The following is a 22,509-nucleotide window of genomic DNA, read 5'->3' as shown; positions in this document are numbered from 1 at the left end:
AAGCTCTCCAGTGTTGGAGGCCCCGTGCTTGGCCCTGGTTTGAAGAGCTGGAGTCCTCAGGCCTCAGCAGTGGCTGGGTTCACTGCACTCTGCAGGGTCTGGCGCATAGGAAGGAGCTGAAGACGCAGAGGCCTGGGACTTAACGGGTGGTGTGGGTTCTGCCTTGTTCAGAACTGTCACCCAGCCTGGAGGTGCTGTGACCCAGAGCCTGCATGTGAGGCAGGGGGGTGGGAAGGACCTGGGGCTTGACCCTATAGCCCACAGAAGCTGTCAGTCCTTGACAGCCCAGCCAGGACCCGGCCTTCACCTGGGGAGCCCTGGCCGCTCATACACACCTCCAGAGGCAGATTAGAGTGGGTGGTGACCTCATAGAGGTTGCAGCTGCCTAGGCAGAAATGACAAGTGTGTGGATGGATTTGAGGTCAGTGAAGCAGAGTTCAGACCTCTAGGGAACTTCAGGGATGACAGAGGAATCTGTGAGAGCCGGGGGAGATGGGCTGTGCTCACAGCCAGTGATCTGTCCCGTTCACCTGGGAAGGAGCACACATGATTGAACAGGAATTTGAGCACAAGATGAGAAAATGTGTTGGCCCCTTAGCGCTGGTGGGCTGGATGGCGGCCACAGCACACGGGGGCACCTCATTCCGCAGGAGCCACTGCAGAGGAGAGGAGGGACCCGAGGGCTTGTGCCAGGGAGGGAGGACAGTGTCCAGAAAGCATCTGGCAAACCCCATGGTGGGAGGGTGACCAGCGAGACCCAGGTGGGGTGAGCTGAGGTGCTGTGAGTCTCAGCCCAGTGGGAAATGTGCGGCTTTGGGGACACATCCTTAAGAAGCAAGCAGGTGACTGTGGCCAGGGACTCCATGTGGGAACATGGCCCAGGAGGGGTGCAGAGCTGAGGGAGAAGTTTGGCTCAGCAAACCTGTGGGAAAATAGCCTGAGAGGGTTCCATGTGACTGCCGGCGGCAGGGGTGGACAGTGGGCCCTCCAGACCCTTCAGAAGGACCAGGTGAGGTGGGTCAAGTGCACCAGCAGGGTAAGGCAGTTTTCCAGTTCCCATGTGGAGGTCTTCCCCTCCCCTGAGCTGCAGGGAGGATGTTACGGCTGAGGATCCCAGGCCAGGATTGGAGGGAGGGCCTGGGCTGAGACTGGAGGAGGAGAAAGATCCTGGTCTAACTTCCCACCCCACTGGTGCCCTACTAGTTGGGCAGTATAGGTACAGGTATTATGTCTCATACTTTTCTCCTTCCATCTTTTTTTTTTTTTTTGAGACAGAGTCTCACTCCGTTGCCTAGGCTGGAATGCATTGACATAGTCTCGGCTCACTGCAATCTCCACCTCCCAGATTGAAGTGATTCTCCTGCCTCAGCCTCTTGAGTAGCTGGGATTACAGGCATGTGCCACCCACCCGGCTAATTTTTGTATTTTTAGTAGAGACGTAGTTTCACCATGTTGGCCACGCTGGTCTCAAACTCCTGACCTCAAGTGATCCGCCTGCCTTGGCCTCCCAAAGTGTTGGGATTACAGGTGTGAGCCACTGCACCCGGCCCTTTCTTCCAAAACAATGCAAATTCATTGCCCAAAGACTTAACGATACAGATAGAGAAAAATAGCCAGCCACGATGGCTCATGCTTGTAATCCCAGCACTTTGGGAGGTTGAGGCAGGTGGACTGCTTGAGCTCAGGAGTTTGAGACCAGCCTGGGCAACATGGCGAGACCCCTGTCTCTACAAAGAAATACAAAAATTAGCCTGGTGTGGTGGTGTGTGTGCCTGTGTTCCCAGCTACCCGGGAGGCTGAGGTGGGAGGATCCCTTAAGCCCTGGAGGCAGAGGCTGCAGTGAGCCCAGACCACGACACTACACTCCAGCGTGGGTGACAGAGTGAGACCCTGTCTCAAAAAACAGAATGCCTCCCACCCCATAGCTCCATCTTCAGACTCAGCCACTGATCTCTGGGGTGTGTCACTTGGACCTGTGGGGACAGTTTCCTGACGGGGAGACTTGAGTGGGTAGCAATATGGGCAGTGGCCCGTGTGGGGTCTACAGCATCCCAGGATATACCCAGAGGCTGGGCCCTGCATCAGCCTCAGCAGCACAGATGTGTTAAGGCCCAAAGGGCTAGCGGACAAGTGTGGAGAGGCGAGCGTGTCCACTCAGACTCAGGGTCCTGCCCTCAGCACCCCCACTTCCCTGCCCTTGTCTACTCTCGATGCTCCCACCTGCCCTCCCAGCGCTAAGCAACCAGAGGAAGCCCATGGCCACCAAAAAGGCTTTCCTCTCCGGCTAGATCTCCAGGATCCTGCTTGTATGTTACAAATCAAAAAGTTTGGCCTAGGCTGGACACAGTGGCTCACGCCTGTATTTCCAGCACTTTGGGAGACCTGAGGTCAGGCCAACATGGTGAAACCCCATCTCTATGAAAAATAAAAATTAGCTGGGCATGCCAACATGGTGAAACCCCATCTCTATGAAAAATAAAAATTAGCTGGGCATGGTGGCACACACTTGTCGTCCCAGCTACTCAGGAGGCTGAGTCGGGAGAGTCGCTTGAACCTGGATGCGGAGGTTGCAGTGAGCTGAGATCGCGCCACTGTGCTCCAGCCTGGGCGACAGAAGAAGACCTTGTCTCAAGAAAAAAAAAAGTTTGGCCTAATATGCTTGACTGTGCTTTTGTCTTGGGGTTTTCCTGACCACAGGTCCCTGGGCAACAGAGGAAGTGAAGCCCGGGGCTTCTACTGGGCCGAGTTCTCATCTGGCTGTGTCCAGGATGAGGAGCAGGTGGAAGGAATTGGGGAGGAAAGTGAAGCCGTGGGGTTCTTATTTTTGAACAAGATCTTAACTCTCACCAAGGCTGGAGTGCAGTGGCACGATCCTAGCTCACTGCAGCCTCAAACTCCTGGGCTAAACTGATCCTCCCACCCTAGCCTCCTGAGTCATTAGGACTATAGGTGTGCATCACGACACCCAGCTAACTTTTAAAAATTTTTTGTAGAGACAGGGTGTCCCTATGTTGTCTAGGCTAATCTCGAACTTCTTCTTAGCGATCTTTCCACCTCTGCCTCCCACAGTGCTGGAATTACAGGTCTGAGGCACCACACCTGGGTTCCATGTGCTTTCTGCATACACTTGGGAGGCAGGTGGGAGACCCTGGATCCAGAGCTTGTGGGTGATGCTGGCTTTCTCCTGCCCTGGGGATCAAGACAGGCACCAGTGCCCAAGGGCACAGCCTGTGCCACCCGCTGCAGATTTGCAGCGGTGCAGAAGCAGGGCTGGGAGGCCCTCTGCAGATGTGACTGTCTTAGTGAGGCCTCCCCAGGGTGGGCTGTGTGGGCGCTGGGCCAAGCACTTCCATACCACAAGCTGGTCACAGTTCAGACCAAGCAGTGCAAGGCATGTCTGCTGGGTGCCAGGCACAGTGGTGCCCCATGGGGTGGCCCCACTCCCGGCCTGGCTCGTGCCTCCCGTGGGGAAGCAGAGCAACTGGCTCGGGGCGGGATGTGGTCAGACCTGGAGGCCGAGTGCTATGGGTGCCGCGCTCCTTCCCAGGCCCTCACCCCTCCTTCTCCACCCAGGAGTCGTTCACGCCTACTGAGGAGCATGTGTTGGTGGTGCGCCTGCTGCTGAAGCACCTGCACGCCTTTGCCAACAGCCTGAAGCCAGAGCAGGCGTCACCCTCCGCCCACTCCCACGCCACCAGCCCCCTGGAGGAGTTCAAACGGTGGGTGGCCCTTGCGACTTCCCACCGCTGCCGTCTCCCCCACTTTCCCCTCCTAAGGTGTCGCCCACAGCGACCTCTCCCCAGGGCATGGAGGGCAGGGTGAGGGGAGTCCCTTTCTGTTCACAGAGCACGTGAGGCCTCTCCAGGCCTAGGCAGGTGTCCTCTCGCCCCGCCCAGTTGGCTCCCAGAGCCTCTCTCTCTAGACTGGCCAGAGAGGCCCCATTGTGCTGCCATCTCTTGCATCTCATATTCTTCAACCCTGTCAGAAGAGCTGGGGTGGCCCTGACTACCAGGGCCAGCAGAGTGGGCTGTCTGTATGGGACTGAGGGTGAGGTGTGTGCAGGAGCTGCACTGACTCGGCTGCCTGCGTGCTGTGTGTCCTTGGGATGTTCCCTAGCCTCTCTGAACCTTGGTTTCTTCCTCTAAAGAATGGGGCTGAACCTCCCGGAGGTGCCCAGTGCTCTCCACCGGCGGAGCCAACCCTCACTGGTGGGAGCCCTGGGGTCATCTGTGAGCAGGGCCTCCTTACTGGGCAAGCAGCAGGTGACCCTCCCCATCCCCTGCAGGGCCGCTGTCCCGAGGTTCGTCCAGCAGAAACTCTACCTCTTCTTGGAGCATTGCTTTGGCCACTGGCCCCTGGACGCATCATTCAGAGCTGTGAGTGTTGGCTCCGTCACACATGTGCCTGTGTCCTCTGTGTGCCTTGAGGTGGGAGGTCCTCTGGGGCAGATAAAGGAGGAGAGCAAGTGTTATCACAGAGGCCTTGGCAAGGACGGGGTCTTGGAGGGCCACATTGTTCTGTTTGAGTTTCCAAATCCAACTCTCAGGAAAGGCTTGCCCTGTCCCACCTGTCTGGTGCAGGGCAGGTTCCTACGCTTACCTGACCAGGGAGTACTCTGACCCCTGGGCTGGGAAAAGCCCACCCTGGCTTCTGGAGGGCCAGCAAGAGAGCCAAACCTCACAGGGCTGTGCATGTCTCTCCTGCGCCCTCTGGAGGAAGTGGGAAGAGTCAGTCCCACCCAGCTGCCGCCTGGTATCTGGGCTCCAGGCCACCGGAGGATTTGGCCCCCAGCCACTGAGCCCTCAGCACACACCTTCCCCACAGGTCCTGGAGATGTGGCTGAGCTACCTGCAGCCGTGGCGGTACGCACCTGACAAGCAGGCTCCGGGCAGCGACTCCCAGCCCTGGTGTGTGTTGGAGAAATGGTGAGCCTCAGCTCCTCTCACAGACATGCCACCGGCTCCCCCAGGTGGATATTGTTCCAGTGGGTGGAGGCCAAGCCAGCGGCCTGTGCTGGGGTCAGCCTGGCCCTGGCCCCCGTGGCCTCCTGAAGTCCTCTCCCAGCCCCTGCCGAATGGAACACAGACCAGCCCTTTCTAGGCTCAACTTTGCCAGGCCCTAGAATTGGTTTCTCATGGAAGCTGTGGGTGACCCATCCTGCCCTGTCCCCTCTCCCTTCTGTCCCAGATGAGTGTTCAGCCACCCCGAAACTATCCCTTGATTTTCATCAGCACAGAGCAGAGCAGCAGTGATCAAGCAGGGGATGAGGGAAGCCGTCTTCCCCTCATCTCCTGCTTGATTCTCACAGCAGACCCCAGGCTTCCGTGGCACCTGGCATGGCCACTGACCCCTCCCCTCCTTGCCCAAGGCATTCCCCTTTGGACCCTCTGGGGGATCCTCCCTCAGCCCCCTCAGGCTCTGGGCTGGCCTCTGCCATGGTGGCCTCCATCCACTTGGAAAGGGGCCTCAGCCTTGCTAAGGATGTGGCGTCCTCAGAGGGCCTGGGTCTTACCTGCCCTCCCTGCCTGCCCGTGGCCCCCTGAGCTGTCATCTGTGACAGCTTGTCACCTTGGCCAGGGAGAGTCTGAAAGCCCAAGGGTGAGCAAGGGCATTAGGGGCATGGACTGGCGCAGACCCCGCCTCCAGTTGGAAGGCTGGCGCCAACCTGCCACCTTGGTCCCCAGGGCGCCCTTTGTCCAGGAGAACCTGCTGATGTACACCAAGTTGTTTGTGGGCTTCCTGAACCGCGCGCTCCGCACAGACCTGGTCAGCCCCAAGCACGCGCTCATGGTGTTCCGAGTGGCCAAAGTCTTTGCCCAGTCCAACCTGGCTGAGATGATTCAGAAAGGTAAGTCCACAGCCTGGGCCAGCCGGGTAGACGTCAGCCCAGCCAGACCAGGGCCAGGCCCTTAGCTGGGGGTGGCTGGTCTTTAAGAGGGACCCACATGCCCAGAGTGGGCCCCGGCAAAGGGTGCTGTGGAGACTCCTGGGACACATCTGTGCGGTGAAGTCTGAAACTGGCTGGATCCTGCCTGCCCTGCAGCCACCAGGCACTGGGTGGGGGATCGCAGGTGTGCCCACAGAGCGGGGCTGCGTGGTCCAAGCTGCGGCCCCGTGACCCCGCCATTTCTCCCTGGCAACTCGTGGTGGCCGATTCAGGAGGTGAGCCTGGTCTCTGCCTTGCATTCATCCTGGCTGGGTTGGGCGTTGGTTTCTGTCGATCCTCCTGTTGTTTATCTCCTGCAGACACTGCTAGACACCCCAGAATCCTAAGGGCAGCAGTCGGGTACTCTGCCCCCGGGAAGTGGGTGCCAGGTTCGTCTCCTGCCTTCTAGGTGAGCAGCTATTCCTGGAGCCAGAGCTGGTCATCCCCCACCGCCAGCACCGACTCTTCACGGCCCCCACATTCACTGGGAGCTTCCTGTCACCCTGGCCACCAGCGGTCACTGATGCCTCCTTCAAGGTGATGAGCCACGTCTACAGCCTGGAGGGCCAGGACTGCAAGTACACCCCGATGTTTGGGCCCGAGGCCCGCACCCTGGTGAGTGGGTCGGCGGTGCCTGTCCTCAGGGCCCCTGGAGCCATGGGGCTGAGCAGAACCCGGGAAGTGCTATGATCCGGCAGGAAGGAGGGAGGCTGGGTGTAGATTTGATGCCACATCTCCTTCCCCCTTTTTAGTAAAGTCTAATTTTTTCCTGATAACGAAGGCAGTGTTTGTTGGGAAATTTCAAATGTAGAAGATCATCCTTTAGTCTTTAAAAGTCCTCTGGCAGAAGCCACTCCTCGTGACGCTCAGCAGTCTGGCTGTGCATTGCTCTTGGGGCTGCCTGGGTGGCAGCACAGGCCTATCCTGCTGGTGACCTGCCTGTGCCTCCCTTGCAGGTCCTGTGGCAGCACAGGCCTGTCCTGCTGGTGACCTGCCCCCGCCTCCCTTGCAGGTCCTGCGCCTGGCTCAGCTCATCACACAGGCCAAACACACAGCCAAGTCCATCTCCGACCAGTGTGCGGAGACCCCGGCTGGCCACTCCTTCCTCTCATGGCTGGGCTTTAGCTCCATGGACACCAACGGCTCCTACACAGCCAACGACCTGGACGAGATGGGGCAAGACAGCGTCCGGAAGACAGATGAATACCTGGAGAAGGCCCTGGAGTACCTGCGCCAGATATTCCGGGTACGAGCTATGGGGCCTGCCCCACCGCCATCAGGGTCCCCTTCCCTGAAGGATCCACTCCACCCAGCCTGTGGTCAGCCACGTACCAGTCCCAGGCCCCACACATACGGACCCAGTGTTGTGGGAGGCAGGCCCACACCCCGAGCGGCATATCTGGGTCCCCTTGTTGCCACTGTTGTAGGCTGGTGAGGTGAAGACTGGTCCCCTCTCTTCATCTTGATGCTGAGGGCAGTGGCATTTCTCTCTGGCAGCTCAGCGAAGCGCAGCTTAGGCAGTTCACACTCGCCTTGGGCACCACCCAGGATGAGAATGGAAAAAAGCAGCTGCCTGACTGCATCGTGGGTGAGAACGGACTCATCCTTACGCCCCTGGGGCGGTACCAGGTGAGAGGCCCGTGTCTCAGAGGCGCATGGGCTGGGCCCTGACCCATCCCCAGCTCCCTCCTCCCTCGTGAGCAGAGGCCATCAGGCTTCTCTGAGTTGTGTGCGGGGCTGTGTTTTCTGACCCGTCCCCATGGCCTGGCTTTCTAGATCATCAGTGGGCTGCGAAGGTTTGAAATTGAGTACCAGGGGGATGCGGAACTGCAGCCCATCCAGAGCTATGAGATCGCCAGCTTGGTCCGCACGCTCTTCAGGCTGTCGTCTGCCATCAACCACAGAGTGAGTGGGCAGGAGGGCTGGCCTGGCGTCTTCAGAGAGGGTTCTCGATGCTCCTGCCTGGGGTGCAGTCCTGGGGTGGCCTGTGAGGGTGGGGTACTGCTGTCCTGAGGCCTGTGGTGCCACCACCCCACACCCCCGTGCCTCTGTCTGTGCTTCAGTTTGCAGGACAGATGGCGGCTCTGTGTTCCCGGGATGACTTCCTCGGCAGCTTCTGTCGCTACCACCTCACAGAACCTGGGCTGGCCAGCAGGCACCTGCTGAGCCCTGTGGGGCGGAGGCAGGTGGCCGGCCACACCCGCGGCCCCAGGCTCAGCCTGCGCTTCCTGGGCAGTTACCGGACGCTGGTCTCGCTGCTGCTGGCCTTCTTCGTGGCCTCTCTGTTCTGCGTCGGGCCCCTCCCATGCACGCTGCTGGTCACCCTGGGCTACGTCCTCTACACCTCTGCCATGCCACTGCTGACCGAGCAGGGGAAACTGCACCAGCCCTGAAGGTGTCAGCTGCCTTCAGAGCAGGCTGGAGGGATTTGCCACACAGCCCCACCCTTGGGCTGAGAGGACCTGGGAAGCCCCTCCAGGAGGGAACACGGTCATCCTCGGGCTTCTGGAGCGGGGTTCCTGCAGCCACAGAGGCATCTGGAGGAAACGCAACCAAGAAGGGAAGGCAGGTGGGCCCCAGCAAAGGAGTGGCTACCAGGGCTCAACAGCCACGCTCTGTGACAGTGCAGAGCTCAGCGCCGGCCTTTCCCTCCCTCCGCCAAGGACTCATGCCCAAGCCAGCTCTCGGGGCCTTTTTTCCAGTGCCCATTTGGCTACTCTGCTGCACCAAGCTTGGGAGCCAGCCTGCCAACACCCGCCTGGGCCTGGCCTCCCCACTGGCTGGCCTTGAGGTGGGCAGAGTGGGTTGTGGCGCCTCCTCTGTGTGGGACCAGGACGGTGGCTCAAGTCTCCACTCCAGGAAAGAATCAAAGTTTCTAGAGTTGTGAGAAAACTAGAGAGTGGCTGTCCTGATTCTTCACTGTGAGGGGCGTTCTTCATGTTCTCCCAGCTGTTCCAAGACTGGGCCGTAGAATTCCATGTTTCAGGAGCCTAAGACCCTCCCAGAGCCCAGGTGCTTCACCACAGACCCCAAGCCATTGAGCACATCACCCAAAGCAGTGGCCAACGTCGCGGACCCCTGTGCCTTGTCACAGATGGGTGCTGGTCCTCAGGCGTTGGGGACACTGCTGGGTCGATGGGGTCGGATTCTGCCAGTTTCTGCTCTGCAGCCAAAGATGGTCAGAAGCATTGTCACTTCAGTAACATCAAGTGCTCAAAGACATGGCAACCGTTCAATGGTACTTAAGTATTCAAAATATACAACTACAGATTCTCTGACAGAAACCAGCACGGGGTCTTCACCTTCATTCACCCCACAGACGACCTGCGAGGGAGAACAGCATCTCAGTGGTGATTTCCAAACCAAGCCTTTGTTTTCGGTGTGGGGTTTTGGGGGTTTGCTTTAATGTTTTTAAAATTGTAAATGTTGGGCTTTGTATTTTGATGTAAACTGAGAATAATGGCATTTTAGGGCCTGTGACCAAAAGTCAAGCTTGTAACGACCATGGATCTGAATAAACCTGTCCTTGCTTGTGAGTCTTCTGGCACCTGGGCTTAGTCTCTAGGAGGTTCACCTGTACAGAGTCCCTGAGCACATGGGGGCTGCAGAAACAACTGTTGGGCACCCTGTCGGCCCCTCCCCCACAGTGTCCACAGGCCTGGGCCTCTGGCTTCCTATGCTTTCCTCTCTCAGAGGCACAGTAGACTTTGCCCTGCCTTTACAAAAGATTCAAACAGTTAGGCATGGTGGTTCACATGTGTGGTCCCAGCTACTTGGGACGCTGAGTTTGGAGGATCGTCAGGGTCCAGGAGATCAAGGCTGTAGTGAGCCTTCATCACGCCACTATACTCCAGCCTGGGTGACAGAGTGAGACCCTGTTCTCAAAGAAAAGCTGACCACCGGGAACGTGCTGCCAAGTCTATGGCTTCCAGAAGCTCTGAGGATTGCGGGAGTTGCTGGGAGCTGAACTGTCTGGCCAGGAGCGGGGGGCAGACAAAAATGCATTGAGAACCGAGAACAGCAAAGTTGAGTGAGGGGTCAGGGTCCTGGGGGCTGGGACCTGGACAGCGATGGCCATAAGGCCAGCTGGTGCTCAGTGGCTTCTGCCTGGGGAGTGAGGGCAGCAGCGGGCAGCTGGGTTCCAGCCACTTCCAGGTGGGGGGTAGGGACCTCGCCAATAAAATGGGATTTAAATTTTGCCAAGAACTCTCACTGTAGAGAAAATGGGACTGCTGGGACGACAGCAAAATGCAGTTGGGGGGGCCCGGCCAGGAGGCACTTGTGAGGGACTTCCGGGGAAGGACGAGTTGGAGCAACTGAGGGGAAGCAGTTCTGTCTGGGGCACAAGGAGGAGGGAGGCCAGGCTGGAGGCAGGAGCTCCTGCACATTCTCGTCTCCACCCCTGGATGCTTCCAGAGTGGTTTGCCCTAACTGCCACTGCCACCGCCTCAGCTCCTAGGATGCCCTTGACTTTTTGCCATTGGGCCACACTCCCCTGCTGACAGGCCAAATCCGATGCTTTTCTGACCACGTGGCCCAGAGCCCCTGGCAGCGCAGCTTCAGGCTGTCCTGACACCACCCCTGCCCCCTGCCCCCTGCACCTCCGCATCGGCCTCCTTGCCCCGAGGCAATCCCGTTCCCTGGATCCCATTCGTGGCCCACTCCCTTCCATGATCTACCGCTAGGATATACCAGCGCCCCTGTGATCCGAGGTAAGTCAGATTCTGATCATCTTGTGCAAGCAACTCACAAGCAGAGGCCCTGTGCAGTCAGGAGAAATCCATACCTTTCCCCTTGGACATCCAACAGCAAGTTAGATCCCCCAAAGGCCAGCTCTCACCAATAACCCTGACATTTCCAATATAAATGAGAGAGAACACTCTGTTTTGAGACAAGGTCTTGCTATATTGCCCAGGCTGGAGTGCACTGCACCATCACGGCTCACTGCAGCCTCTAACTCCTGGGCTTAAGCAATCCTTCCGCCTCAGCATCCCAAGTAGCCAGGACTACAGGCATGCGCCACCGCACCCTGCTAATTTTTAAATTTTTTTGTAGAGACGGGGTCTCACTGTGTTACCAGGCTGATCTTGAACTCCTGGGCTCAAGTGATGGGACCGCCTCCACATCCTGAAGTGCTAGGGTTACAGGTGTGAGCCACCACGCTGGAGAGAGGCCTCTTATGTAGCCTTCACTGTAAAAATTAAGCTAGCTTCCCTTGACTCCCAAAACCAGAATTCCTAGCATAATTTTCTCAAGTCACAAGGTGCCGAAATATATCAAATTATTTCCCAGTCAAGAATTCCTACTTTTGGCCAGGCGCGGTGGCTCACGCCTGTAATCCCAGCCCTTTAGGAGGCTGAGGCAGGAAGATCACCTGACATCAGGAGTTTGAGACCAGCCTGGCCAACATGCTGAAATCCCATCTCTACTGAAAATACAAAAATTAGCTAGTGTGGTGGCGCATGCCTCTAATCTCAGCTACTTGGGAGGCTGAGGCAGGAAAATCGCTTGAACCTGGGATGTAGAGGTTGCAGTAAGCCGAGATCGCACCACTGTACTCCAGCCTGGGTGACAGAGACTCCCTCTCAAAAAATAAATAAAAAATAAAAGTGATAAATTGGCAGCTGGCGCCAGGGACAGGCCATTTCTTGATGGGCCACACCTATTTCACTAAAGTGTTAATTGAATGCAGATTCCAGGGAGAAGCAACTTCCCAGGCATGTGTATTAAGAGACAAAGTGGTGGAGTATGACCTTCCGGGGGCACCCCACCTGAAAACCTCAGATGGGCATGCATACAGTTTCCTAAACACACTGCATGTCTTTAGGAACTCCCAAGGGTAAGGAGGGTACTGTACATGTGGGCAGCCCACCCTAAGGGAAGGATCATGGGAAAGGGGCCAGTCTAGAAAGTCCTAGGATCAAGGTTAAACACCACACTTGACTTTCATGTGCCCACTTAGGTCTCTTCCAAGCGTACTTTCCTTTCTTTCCTGTTCTAAAGCCTTTTAAAATACACTTCCACTCCTGCTCTGAAACTTGCTTCGGTCTTTTTCTGCCTTATGCCCCTCAGTCGAATTCCGTCTTCTGAGGAGCCAAGAATTGTGGTTGCTGAAGACCCATCCAGATTCACTGCCAGTGACTTGGACACCTTCCACTGCTAACACTATTAACTCGGACACCTTCCACTGCTAACACAATAACACTGGGTTATTGTGTTTATTTGGAGAGTAAGTATGGTTTAAGGAGATGTGTATGGGTGCCAGGTTGACAAGGGGTGGACTGGTGATGGTTAATTCTATATGTCAACTCGTCTGGGCCACTGGATGCACTCATATCTGGTTACACATTGTTTCCTGGCAGGTCTGTAAGGGTGTTTTCAGAAGAAAGTGGCATTTAAATTGGTGGTGCAAGCAGCCATGCATGCATTTCTGGAGTAGCTTCCCTATAGTTTGCAGGAACCAGAGCGGGCAATAAGAGCCCCATCCTCCAAATACTGGGGATCTGTGCTCTGATTGATGATGGCTGCTGTTGATTGTGAAAATGCAGACAAAGAGGCAGGCAGCCACTGCTGCAATCTCCACTGCTATGTTTGCAACCTCCCTCCTCAACCCTCACTGCCTCCCCAGGGACACACCTTCCAGGAGGTTTTTATGGATCAGCACCTCCTCCTGCCTTCATTTTTCTTTTCTCCTTCTTGGGAACCAGATGTTTAGGACTAGGACATTCAAAAGCAACCATATACCAGGCACAGTGGCTAATATCTGTAATTTCAACACTTCTGGAGGCTGAGGGAGGAAGAGAGCCTCAGCCCAGGAGTTTGAGACCAGTCTGGGCAACATAGTAAGACAAAAAAAAAAAAAAAAAAAAATTAGCCAGGCGTGGTGTGTGCCTGTAATCCCAGTTACTAGGGAAGCTGAGGCAGGCGGATGACTTGAGCCCAGGAGTTCCAGGCTGCAAGTGACCTATAATCGCGCCACTGCACTCCTGCCTGGATGAATTTCTCTCCACTCAGGATATCCTCCCTCCCAGCAATAATATTGCTGCCATTCATTCCAGCTGTCCATAAACCATAATTACTGAATACATGTTGCCATAATTTTTTTGAGCAAACTGTCATCTGTTAAAAATAATAATAAAGATTATATTTTATCTTAATTTATTCCTTCTCTAATGCACTTCCCTTTTTTTAGATCCAAATTTCCTATATCATTTTCCTTCTTTTTTTGAAACAAGGTCTGTCTGTGTTGCCCAAGCTGGAGTGCAGTGGTGCAATCACGGCTTGCTGCATCTCAGCCTTCTCAGTAACTGGGACTGCAGGTGTGCACCACCACGCAGGCAAATTTTTTAGTTCCTTGTGGAGACAGGGTCTGGCTATATTGCCCAGGCTGGTCTCCAACTCTTGGGCTCAAGAGATGCTCCTGCTTTGGCCTCTCAAAGTGCTGGGATTACAGGCATCAGCCATGCACCTGACTTTTCATTTCTGTTGTGTTTTTGACTTCTTACATTTTCTTTTAGTTTTTTGAGACAGAATCTCACTCTGTTGCTCGGGATGGAGTGCAGTGGCAGGATCCCAGCTTGCTGGAAACTCCACCTCCTGAGTTCAAGCAATTCTTCGGCCTCGGCCTCCTGAGTAGTTGGGATTACAGACATAAACCACTATGCCTGCCTTTTTTTTTTTTTTTTTTGAGATGGAGTCTTGTTCTGTCGCCCAGGCTGGAGTGCAGTGGTACGATCTTGGCTCACTGCAAGCTCCGCCTCCCGGGTTCACGCCATTCTCCTACCTCAGCTTCCCGAGTAGCTGGGACCACAGGCGCCCACCACCATGCCCGGCTAATTTTTTGTATTTTTAGTAGAGATGGGGTTTCACTGTGTTAGCCAGGATGGTCTCGATCTCCTGACCTCGTGATCCGCCCGCCTCAGCCTCCCAATAATTTTTGTATTTTTAGTAGAGATGGGTTTTCACCATGTTGCCCAGGCTGGTCTTGAACTCCTGACCTCAAGTGATTCGCCCACCTCAGCCTCCCAAAGTGTTGGGATTAGAGGTGTGAGCCACTGTGCCTGGCCAACTTCTCGCATTTTCTTTTCTTTTCCTTTTTTTTTTTTTTTTTTGAGATGGAGTCTTACTCTGTTGCCCAGGCTTGAAGGCAGTGGCATGATCTCGGCTCACTGCAACCTCCGCCTCCTGGATTCAAGCAATCCTCCCACCTTAGCCTCCCAAGTAGCTGGAATTACAGGTGCATGCCACCACGCTAGCTAATTTTTGTATTTTTTAGTAGAGATGGGGTATCACCATGTTGGCCAGGCTGGTCTTGAGCTCCTGACCTCAAATGATCTGCCCAACTCAGCCTCCCAAAGTGCTGGGATTACAGACATGAGCCACCCTGCCTGGCCTTCACATTTTCTTTAGATTATTTCTTAGAATGTCTACCTCTCTGTTCCCATTATCAGTCTGTAATCTCATGTTGTCCACTTTTTCCGTTAGAGCCCTTAGCATATTAATCATAGTCGTATTCCATTTCTTGGTCTGATAATTCCAACATCTCTGCCATATTTAAGTCTGGCTCTGATGTTTGCTGTGTCTTCGAACTGTGTTGTTTTTTATTATGCCTTGCAAGTTTTTGTTGAGGGCTGGTCGTGCTCAACCAGTAAATGGACTTTCTGTGTGAAGTTTTATGTTGGTCTGGTTAGGGGTTGTGCCATGTGTGCTGTTTGTTAACTGGAGGTGTCAGAGGCTTAAACCTCCGCTAGTGTCTTAGTTTTTGTCTCCCTGTTGTCTTTACGGTTTCCTAGAGATTTCTCGAATAAGCTCTGAGATGAGCAGTTCTTTCACTTGTACCCCCTGTTATTATACAGGAGCCCCGCTGACGTGGCAGTAAGATGTGGGGAAGGAGAGCCAGAGCAGGCTGGGGTTAGCTATGTTCCCTTCCTCCAGGTTTGCTGGTATCTGGCAAAATTATGATTGGCCTGGCTGTGATTTTTTTTTTTTTTTTTTTGAGGGCAGGCCTTGTAAAAAAAAATAAGACTTACTTTTTATTTCTATTATTTTTAAATTTATTTATTTATTTATTATTACTTTATTATTTTTTTTTGAGACAGAGTCTCACCCTGTCGCCCAGGCTGGAGTGCAATGGCGCGATCTTGGCTCACTGCAACCTCCACCTCCTGGGTTCAAGTGATTCTCCTGCCTCAGCCTCTGGAGTAGCTGGGATTACAGGTGTGAGCCACCGCGCCCGGCCTCTTATTTTTAGGCAGCATCTCACTCTGTCACTTAGGCTGGAGTTCAGTGGTGCCATCACAGCTCACTGCAGCCTCGACCTCCGGGGTTCCAGCAATCCTCCCGCCTCAGCCTCCCGAGCAGTTGGGACTACAGGCGCAAGACACCATGCCCGGGTTTTTTTTCTTTTAATTTTTATAGAGACGGGGTCTCACTTTCCATTCAGGCTGGAAAGGATGCCTGGATGCCTTTTATTATTATTTTTTTAGACAGAGCCTCTGTCGTCCAGATTGGAGTGCAGCGGTGCGATCTCGGCTCACTGCAACCTCTGCCTCCGGGTTCAAGCTATTCTCCTGCCTCAGCCTCCAGCGTAGCTGGGATTACTGGCTCCCGCCACTACGCCCGGCTAAATTTTGTATTTTTAGTAGAGTCGGGGTTTCGCCATGTTGGTCAGGCTGGTCACGAACTCCTGACCTCAAGTGATCCGTCCGCCTCGGCCTCCCAAAGTTCGGGAATTACAGGCGTGAGCCCGGGCGCCCAGCCCTGGATGCCTTGTAAATCACTACTCACCCAGGAAGAGCCAGCGACAGGCCCCGCCCCCGCCAACCGCCTCGCGCCCTCCGTCGCCCGGTTTCCATGGTGACGGGGCGCCAGGCTAGGGCGGCCTGGCCACTGACCCGGGGTGCAGTGGCAGCGGGAGGGTACCTGGCGATGGCGATATGAGCGGTGCGGGGGTGGCGGCTGGGACGCGGCCCCCCAGCTCGCCGACCCCGGGCTCTCGGCGCCGGCGCCAGCGCCCCTCTGTGGGCGTCCAGTCCTTTAGGCCGCAGAGCCCGCAGCTCAGGCAGAGCGACCGGCAGAAACGGAACCTGGACCTGGAGAAGAGCCTGCAGTTCCTGCAGCAGCAGCACTCGGAGATGCTGGCCAAGCTCCATGAGGAGATCGAGCATCTGAAGCGGGAGAACAAGGGTGAGCCGGCGCGGGGCCCTAGGCCGGCCCTGCCTCCCCTGGCACACTCAACACTACCGCTCCCGCAGCACAGAAACACAGCCATCAACTCCAGCACACGCCTGGGCTCAGGGGGAACACAGGACAGTAAGCCCGCCCTGCCACGCTGAGCTGTCCCCTCCTCCTAGAGGGAGACCCGCGTGGCCCCCGGGCAGTGCCAACCCTGTCTGCCTGTCTCATAGGGCAGCAGCATTTCAGATGCTGACTCCGCCAGTCCTCCCCTCTCCAGGCAGGGTCAGACACACCTCTGTTAAAAACTATAGAGGGGCCCGGGCGCGGTGGCTCACGCCTGTAATTCCAGCACTTTGGGAGGCCGAGGCGGGCGGATCACGAGGTCAGGAGATCGAGACCATCCTGGCTAACACGGTGAAATCCCATCTCTACTAAAAATACAAAACAATTAGCTAGGCGTGGTGGTGGGCGTCTGTAGTCCCAGCTACTCGGGAGGCTGAAGGAGAATGGCGTGAACCCGGGAGGCGGAGCTTGCAGTGAGCCGAGATCTTGCCACTGCACTCCAGCCTCCGTGACAGAGCGAGACTCCGTCTCAAAAAAACAAAAACAAAAACTTTATACAGGGAAACGTGCCCAAGTGCGAGTGCGCAGCTCAATGAATTTCTTCCAGCTAAACACATCGGATCAGGAGCAGGAATTCCCCCGCCCCCCACCCCGTCCCCGCTTCGCCTGTGCCCATGCTGTCCTCCGGCGGGGCCTTCCCAACTGCACCCTTAGCTGCTCCTCACCCCCACGCCCCCATTTCTCCCTCCCTCCTCCCCCACCCCTCTGCCCCGAACAGAAGGAGGGCCAGCCAGGATGTGGGATGTGGCTCCGCTCCTCGCTCTTGCTTTAGGAGGGCTCCAGCAAGGGCACCAGTGCCCGTGGCCTCTTCTCCCGCCCCGTTCCCTGGTGCTGCCTTACCTGAGTGCCGAGTATCCCATCACCAGACGTCTGTTTTGTCAGGACCCCCCTTCCCCATGTCTTCTCGAGCCTCAGGACGCCCAGTTCCTCATGTCTTCTTGAGCCTCCCCCGCAGTCCCTGATCCCCAAGGGATCATGACACTGCCATAGCCAGGGGTTCCGGAGTTCACCTCTGTACCCCTAGAGCCCAGGCCCTGCCTGGGCAGTGTGGATGCCCTCCAGTCATCTCAGATGGATGAGGCCCATACGCCGGGTGGGCTCTGCCTAGGGAACAGGCAGGGCCATTCCTGGCCTGACACCCACGACGAAGGCGTGGTGGAGAGCGGGATCCATGGGGCAGGGCCCCATCAGCCAGTGGGGGGGGCAGGACTTTCGGGCTCAGCAGCCAGGAGAGGACAGGCCAGGCTTCTTCTCTCAGAATGGCTGTGGTTTCACAAGTGCTGAGGAGAGCATGTGCTTGCTTTCAGATCTCCATTACAAGCTCATAATGAATCAGACATCACAGAAGAAAGGTGAGAACTGGGCCCTTCAGTGACTGATGGGATGCTCTTGCCACCCAGGGGAGCCCCTCCAGACTGTCCTTGCCCACCTGGCTGCACTGGCCCCTGTATGCCAACACAGTGGGGACAGGTTCTGGGGGACCTGGACAGATGCCGCTACCTCTGGCCGTGGCTGGATGATGTTACGCAGCCAAGCACAGCACGTGCTGCTCTCGGGAAACCCAGGGCCTGAGGTCATTGCAGTGGGGAGGTGGGCACAGGGTGCTCCCCAGACCTCCCTCCTCCAAGTAGAGCTGAAATGGGAAGGAACCCCTGGGACAGCCCCTGCCCTGCTAGATCTTTGCCTCAGATTGCTGCTGTGGCCAGGCCCAGGATTTCCAGCCCTATGGCTCTGAGTCCTGACATGCTGGGGGCCCAGGGGCTCTGGACACACTCCATCCAGGGATCCCTTCCTGCCATCTGGGCAGCAACCATGGGGACAAAGGGAGGAAGCAGAGTCCTGTTTCCTTGCCACTTCTCCAAGGCACTTCCCCATCCTGACAGCGGCCCCCACCCAGCCCAGGATTCTGGGTTGTGGTCTCGAGCTCACTTCCCGTTATCTTTGGGGCTGGGGCTGACATCAGGAGGACATCTGACTGGTGGATGGAGCCAGCCTGGGAACATCGCAGCTGGGGCAGTGCCTAGGGCTCTCCCTTCCCAGGGAGACATGGAGAAGGGGGTTGAGGGAGGGCCCTTCCCTAGCCGCTGTGGCAACTCCAGTGAGCTGTTCTGGGCAAAGTGTGGCCCAAGTCGGCAGCCCCAGCCCTGCAGTGCCGGGGACGCTGACAGGACACGGGAAGAGGCCATGCTCTCCCTCGGGACCTGCTGTTCCATGTGTCCCAAGCCCTCCTGCTTTCCAGATGGCCCTTCAGGAAACCACCTTTCCGGGGCCTCTGCTCCCTTGGGCACTCGGTGGGTCTGCGTCAACGCAGTGTGGGTAGAGCCGGGAGGACGCAGCCCTGCCAGGCTGAAGGAGGGCTCCTCACGGACACACAGGCCAGGAGGCAAGCGTGGGCGTCTTGCGGCCGGTAGCGCCGACACTGTGCGCTCTCCTGCAGACAGCCTCTCCACGTCAAGCTTCCAGTCTGTCAAGTCCATCTCTAATTCAGGTGAGCAGGCTGGCGTCCAAGTGCTCACAGGGCTGAGTGCCCCACGGGGACCCCAGCCTGGGTAGCCTCTAGGGGTGCTGACCAGGCGCCCTCTGCTGGGCCAAGCTCCAGGATTTGGGGATGAAGGTGCAGCTGAAAAGAGCCCTGCAAGCTGAAGCCACCGGGAGGGGATTAAGGGGGGGTGGGCAGGACCAGGGACCAGTCACAGGGCAGTAAGGCCTCACAGCAGGCACCCCAGGGTGGGGCAGCAAGCAGGCAGGAGGGGCCTCTCCGGGTGGCCTTCTCGGGAGGACGTACCCTGGCTGCCCAGCAGCAGCCCTGCTTGGCCGTGTCCCCGCCACAAGTAGGCAGGACACAGGAGGGATGGCACTGCCCACGGAGCCCTGGGCTCATGGCACCTTCTGCAGAGTGAACTGGGAGCAGAGAGCCTCTTTTCTCCACTCTGTGAGGCCGGGCATTTTCCTCAGCCCAGCCCTAACACCCACCATTCCTGTGATGGGCCCAGGTGCTAGACGGGCCTTGTCCTTGCCGAGGAAACCCATGCAGGCTGGGTCCCAAGCCTCTCATGCAGTTTCATTTTACCCAAGATGGGGCCAGCTTCCACTATGTTGATTGTTCTAGAGTGTTCACAGTCACCACCCATGGGCTTCACCCTCAGAACCACATTGATTCCCCCTAGAACCCTCCAAGGCAGGCTTCCCTTTACAGAGGAGGAAACTGAGGCAGGGACAGGGGCTTCTTGGGTACACACAGCTGTTCCTGGAAAACTTGGGCGGTGACTGTTGGTGCCTGCAGTGACCGGCCTTGTAGGGTCTGACTTGCAGCCAACTCTCAAGGCAAGGCCAGGCCCCAACCAGGCTCCTTCAACAAGCAAGATTCAAAAGCTGACATCCCCCAGAAGGCGGACCTGGAAGAGGAGCCCCTACTTCACAACAGCAAGCTGGACAAGGTTCCTGGGGTACAAGGGCAGGCCAGGTAAGGCTTGGGTGTTCCTGGGGTGCAAGGGCAGGCCAGGTAAGTCTTGCCTGCACCCTAAGGGCCCCATGACTACATTTACTAGGCTCACGCCCTGCAGTCAGCCAACTGCTCTGCCCCTAGCTCCAGGGGCCTGTCTCCAGGGCTCATGATAGCAGATGACGGCCACGCTCTACCCATCGGTGGGCGCTGTCTTCCTCCCCTCCCCTGGGGGTCCTGCAGAGTACCTGTGCTGACCTGAGCACACAAGGGGGGCCAGTAGCAGCCCCTAAACCACTTCCTCAGAGAAAAGTAATATTCTTACCAAGAGAAGGCTTGCTGCCCCTGGCCACAGCCTGCCTTTGGAGGGCACTAGGCCAGCAGGTCAGAGTAGGAACAGGTTCTGGTGATCCCTGAGTTTCTGGGACTGCCCTGAGATGCTACAGAGTGCACACTTTCAGCAGCGCAACCAGCAGGACAGGCTCCTGCGTCTGCACATCCCGAGACCAGGCCTGGAGCAAGATGCCCCACTGCGTGTGGGGTCATGACCAAGAGCAGCCTGGCAGCTAGCCGGTCACCCACTGAAGCCCATCTGACCCTTAGGGCACCTTCAGAGGGGAGAAAGGGACAGGCCCCAGTCCCAGAGACCCCCACCTGGTGCCCAGAGCACCCTGCTCAGTGGGAGAGGGGAACCAGGCCCTCTTCCCCACATTGGCCTGGGCGCTGCCTGGGGAGGTATGCTGGGTGGGTGGTTAGACGCACCTGGGCAGGTCACCTCTGGCTGCTGCAATGACTGTTTCAGAAAGGAGAAAGCAGAGGCCTCTAACGCAGGAGCTGCCTGTATGGGGAACAGCCAGCACCAGGGCAGGCAGATGGGGGCGGGGGCACACCCCCCAATGATCCTGCCCCTTCCCCTGCGAAAGCCCACCACACTTAGGCAGTGCGAAGTGCTCATCCGCGAGCTGTGGAATACCAACCTCCTGCAGACCCAAGAGGTGAGGCCCTGGGTGGTGGGGGTGGCCCTGGGCAGTCTGGCACCGCCACAGGCCCCACCATGCCCCTGCCCCTGCCTTTCAGCTGCAGCACCTCAAGTCCCTCCTGGAAGGGAGCCAGAGGCCCCAGGCAGCCCCAGAGGAAGCTAGCTTTCCCAGGTGAGTGCCTGGTGCACCCTGCCCCATCCCTGGGGGCCTATCCACAGCTCACTGCTGACTCTTCCTTCACCCAGGGACCAAGAAGCCATGCATTTCCCCAAGGTCTCCACCAAGAGCCTCTCCAGGAAATGGTAAGTCCCACAGGCATGGGGACAGTGGGGCAGCCCTGCAGCCTGGGCCCCAGGGAGGGAGCGGGGAAGGGAGGGTGGCGACGTAGAAGCAGAGCTCGCTGAGGCCTCTCTGTGCCCCCGTGAGGGCCATGCAGGCCACACTCCCCACACACTCCACTCCCGGGGATGCTCACGGTGACAGTCCCTCTACCCGCCCCAGCCTGAGCCCACCTGTGGCGGAGCGTGCCATCCTGCCCGCACTGAAGCAGGCCCCGAAGAACAACTTTGCCGAGAGGCAGAAGAGGCTGCAGGCAATGCAGAAACGGCGCCTGCATCACTCAGTGCTTTGAGCCACCCGCATCTGCTCAGTGCCAGGCCCACCAACCTGCAGCTGGAGACTGGCTCCCTATAGCATTTCCTGATATTTCCGCTACTTTTAGGCCTGGCTAAATTCCAAGATAGATAACACTCAAGATAGATAAAGTACTTGATCTCCAAACTGACAAACTGTTTATTTTCTAGCTGTTATTTGGCTATTTGCCATTTACATAAAAGCACATGATGAAGCAGGTATCGCCTTACCTGTTGAAACTGAAAATAAAGCTTGTTTATTTCCAAGTTGTGTGCCTGGTTCCTCACTGGCTATCAGGCGTCGCGTCCCTTCCCAGTCCCAGCCCTTGGCCTCTAGCCCAGGCCCCGCTGTCTGCAGGGACCTGCCTGGGCAGCCCAGTCTTGCGCATCCTGGGACCTGCCAGCGGCCCTGGGAGACAGGCATTGGCAGAGCCATGCACATCCTCCCTGGAAGCGGGAGGGCTTTTCTGGTCCCCTGGCTGGGCTGGAGCTGCGTTCAAAACACATGATCACTCTGTCTCTTGCCCACATTGCACACTCCTGGGGGCAAGAGGCTGTCCTCTCCTGCCCTGACACAGCACCGCAGACAGGGGTTCCAGCCAGGCTCGCCCTCCTCCTCGGAGGGCTGTCTCCAGTGCCGTGGCCATGCCCGCACCACCCCTTCTGCCACAGCACAGACATGTCCATGTCGGGGGTGGGGTGGCCAGCTTAGGGCCCACCCTCAGCCAGCCACACAGTCTTCCCAGGCCCACGGCCCCACTTCGTTGGCATTAATCTCAGCCTCTTTCTGCTTCAGGGAGCAGAACTTTGCCAGGAAACTGGGGGATGAACCAGGCCAAGGAATGGGACAGTGTGTCAGAAAGGACAGCCCAGGCCCGGGGGCTTACAGTATCCTAACAGGACAGCAGGCCCAGTTTCATGGAGCGGGGGACACAGTGACGAGTCCTGACAAACACAGGAATAACAAGATTATAACAATCACAGATGATGGGGTGGTATGCATTAAAAGGGGCGACTCTTGTCACCAAAGGGCTGCTGGCCGGTGCCCAGGGCAGTGGGCAACATAGGGAGGTGCTCACTGCATGCACCCACCCACCGCCAGGCCTGCTCTCTCTGGGTGGCAGCGCGTAGTGTTCTGAGGACGCGGGTCCAGAGGGCCTCGCTCTTCATCCTTCACAATGGGGACACGGCCCACACACGAGTGACACAGGGGTGCCGGCAGCAGGATCC

General features: G+C 57.0%; 2 protein-coding genes across 12 annotated transcripts in view; both read left to right on the top strand.

Moving 5' to 3' along the window:
- Positions 1 to 9,462, top strand: part of LOC117979357 (sphingomyelin phosphodiesterase 4-like) — a 28,525-nt gene extending 19,063 nt beyond the window's left edge. For 5 of the 6 annotated variants that reach the window (XM_034954124.2, XM_034954123.2, XM_034954125.2 and 2 more), the window contains 9 exons: positions 3,574 to 3,719; positions 4,286 to 4,376; positions 4,825 to 4,925; positions 5,685 to 5,848; positions 6,336 to 6,541; positions 6,939 to 7,172; positions 7,424 to 7,555; positions 7,703 to 7,831; positions 7,990 to 9,462. In XM_034954124.2, the coding sequence (XP_034810015.2) occupies positions 3,574 to 3,719; positions 4,286 to 4,376; positions 4,825 to 4,925; positions 5,685 to 5,848; positions 6,336 to 6,541; positions 6,939 to 7,172; positions 7,424 to 7,555; positions 7,703 to 7,831; positions 7,990 to 8,319 (1,533 nt within the window). In that variant the 3' untranslated portion in view covers positions 8,320 to 9,462. The remainder of the gene's footprint in view (positions 1 to 3,573; positions 3,720 to 4,285; positions 4,377 to 4,824; positions 4,926 to 5,684; positions 5,849 to 6,335; positions 6,542 to 6,938; positions 7,173 to 7,423; positions 7,556 to 7,702; positions 7,832 to 7,989) is intronic. The other variant, XM_063595355.1, reaches the window with a different exon arrangement.
- A 3,785-nt stretch (positions 9,463 to 13,247) lies between these two features.
- Positions 13,248 to 21,546, top strand: LOC117978448 (coiled-coil domain-containing protein 74A-like). Of its 6 annotated transcripts, none has more exons than XM_055109365.2 (8): positions 14,511 to 16,111; positions 17,533 to 17,577; positions 18,601 to 18,713; positions 19,612 to 19,688; positions 20,470 to 20,662; positions 20,745 to 20,818; positions 20,893 to 20,949; positions 21,149 to 21,546. In XM_055109365.2, exons 1-8 carry the CDS (start codon positions 15,862 to 15,864, stop codon positions 21,276 to 21,278), a joined length of 939 nt encoding a protein of 312 aa, XP_054965340.1. In that variant the 5' UTR covers positions 14,511 to 15,861; the 3' UTR covers positions 21,279 to 21,546. The 6 variants fall into 6 exon arrangements, with proteins under 6 accessions (XP_063451427.1, XP_063451426.1, XP_054965340.1 ...); XM_055109363.2 differs by having other exon boundaries at positions 14,530 to 16,111; positions 18,465 to 18,713; positions 19,550 to 19,688; XM_055109364.2 differs by having other exon boundaries at positions 14,534 to 16,111; positions 18,663 to 18,713; positions 19,550 to 19,688.
- The last annotated feature ends 963 nt before the right edge of the window (positions 21,547 to 22,509 follow it).

The sequence above is a fragment of the Pan paniscus genome, chromosome 13 (genome assembly GCF_029289425.2).
Source record: "Pan paniscus chromosome 13, NHGRI_mPanPan1-v2.0_pri, whole genome shotgun sequence".
Lineage (NCBI taxonomy): Eukaryota > Metazoa > Chordata > Mammalia > Primates > Hominidae > Pan > Pan paniscus.
The sequence above is the reverse complement of the archived record's forward strand: the minus strand, read 5'-3'. Positions and strand labels throughout refer to the sequence as shown.

Excerpts from the sequence above, each read along its gene's own strand:
- LOC117978448 (XM_055109362.2), top strand. The coding sequence starts at position 17,864 with ATGGGAAGGAACCCCTGGGACAGCCCCTGCCCTGCTAGATCTTTGCCT. Across the intron at positions 19,689-20,469 it reads GGGGTACAAGGGCAGGCCAG|AAAGGAGAAAGCAGAGGCCT; the intron begins GTAAGGCTTGGG and ends TGACTGTTTCAG. Across the intron at positions 20,819-20,892 it reads GAGGAAGCTAGCTTTCCCAG|GGACCAAGAAGCCATGCATT; the intron begins GTGAGTGCCTGG and ends TCCTTCACCCAG.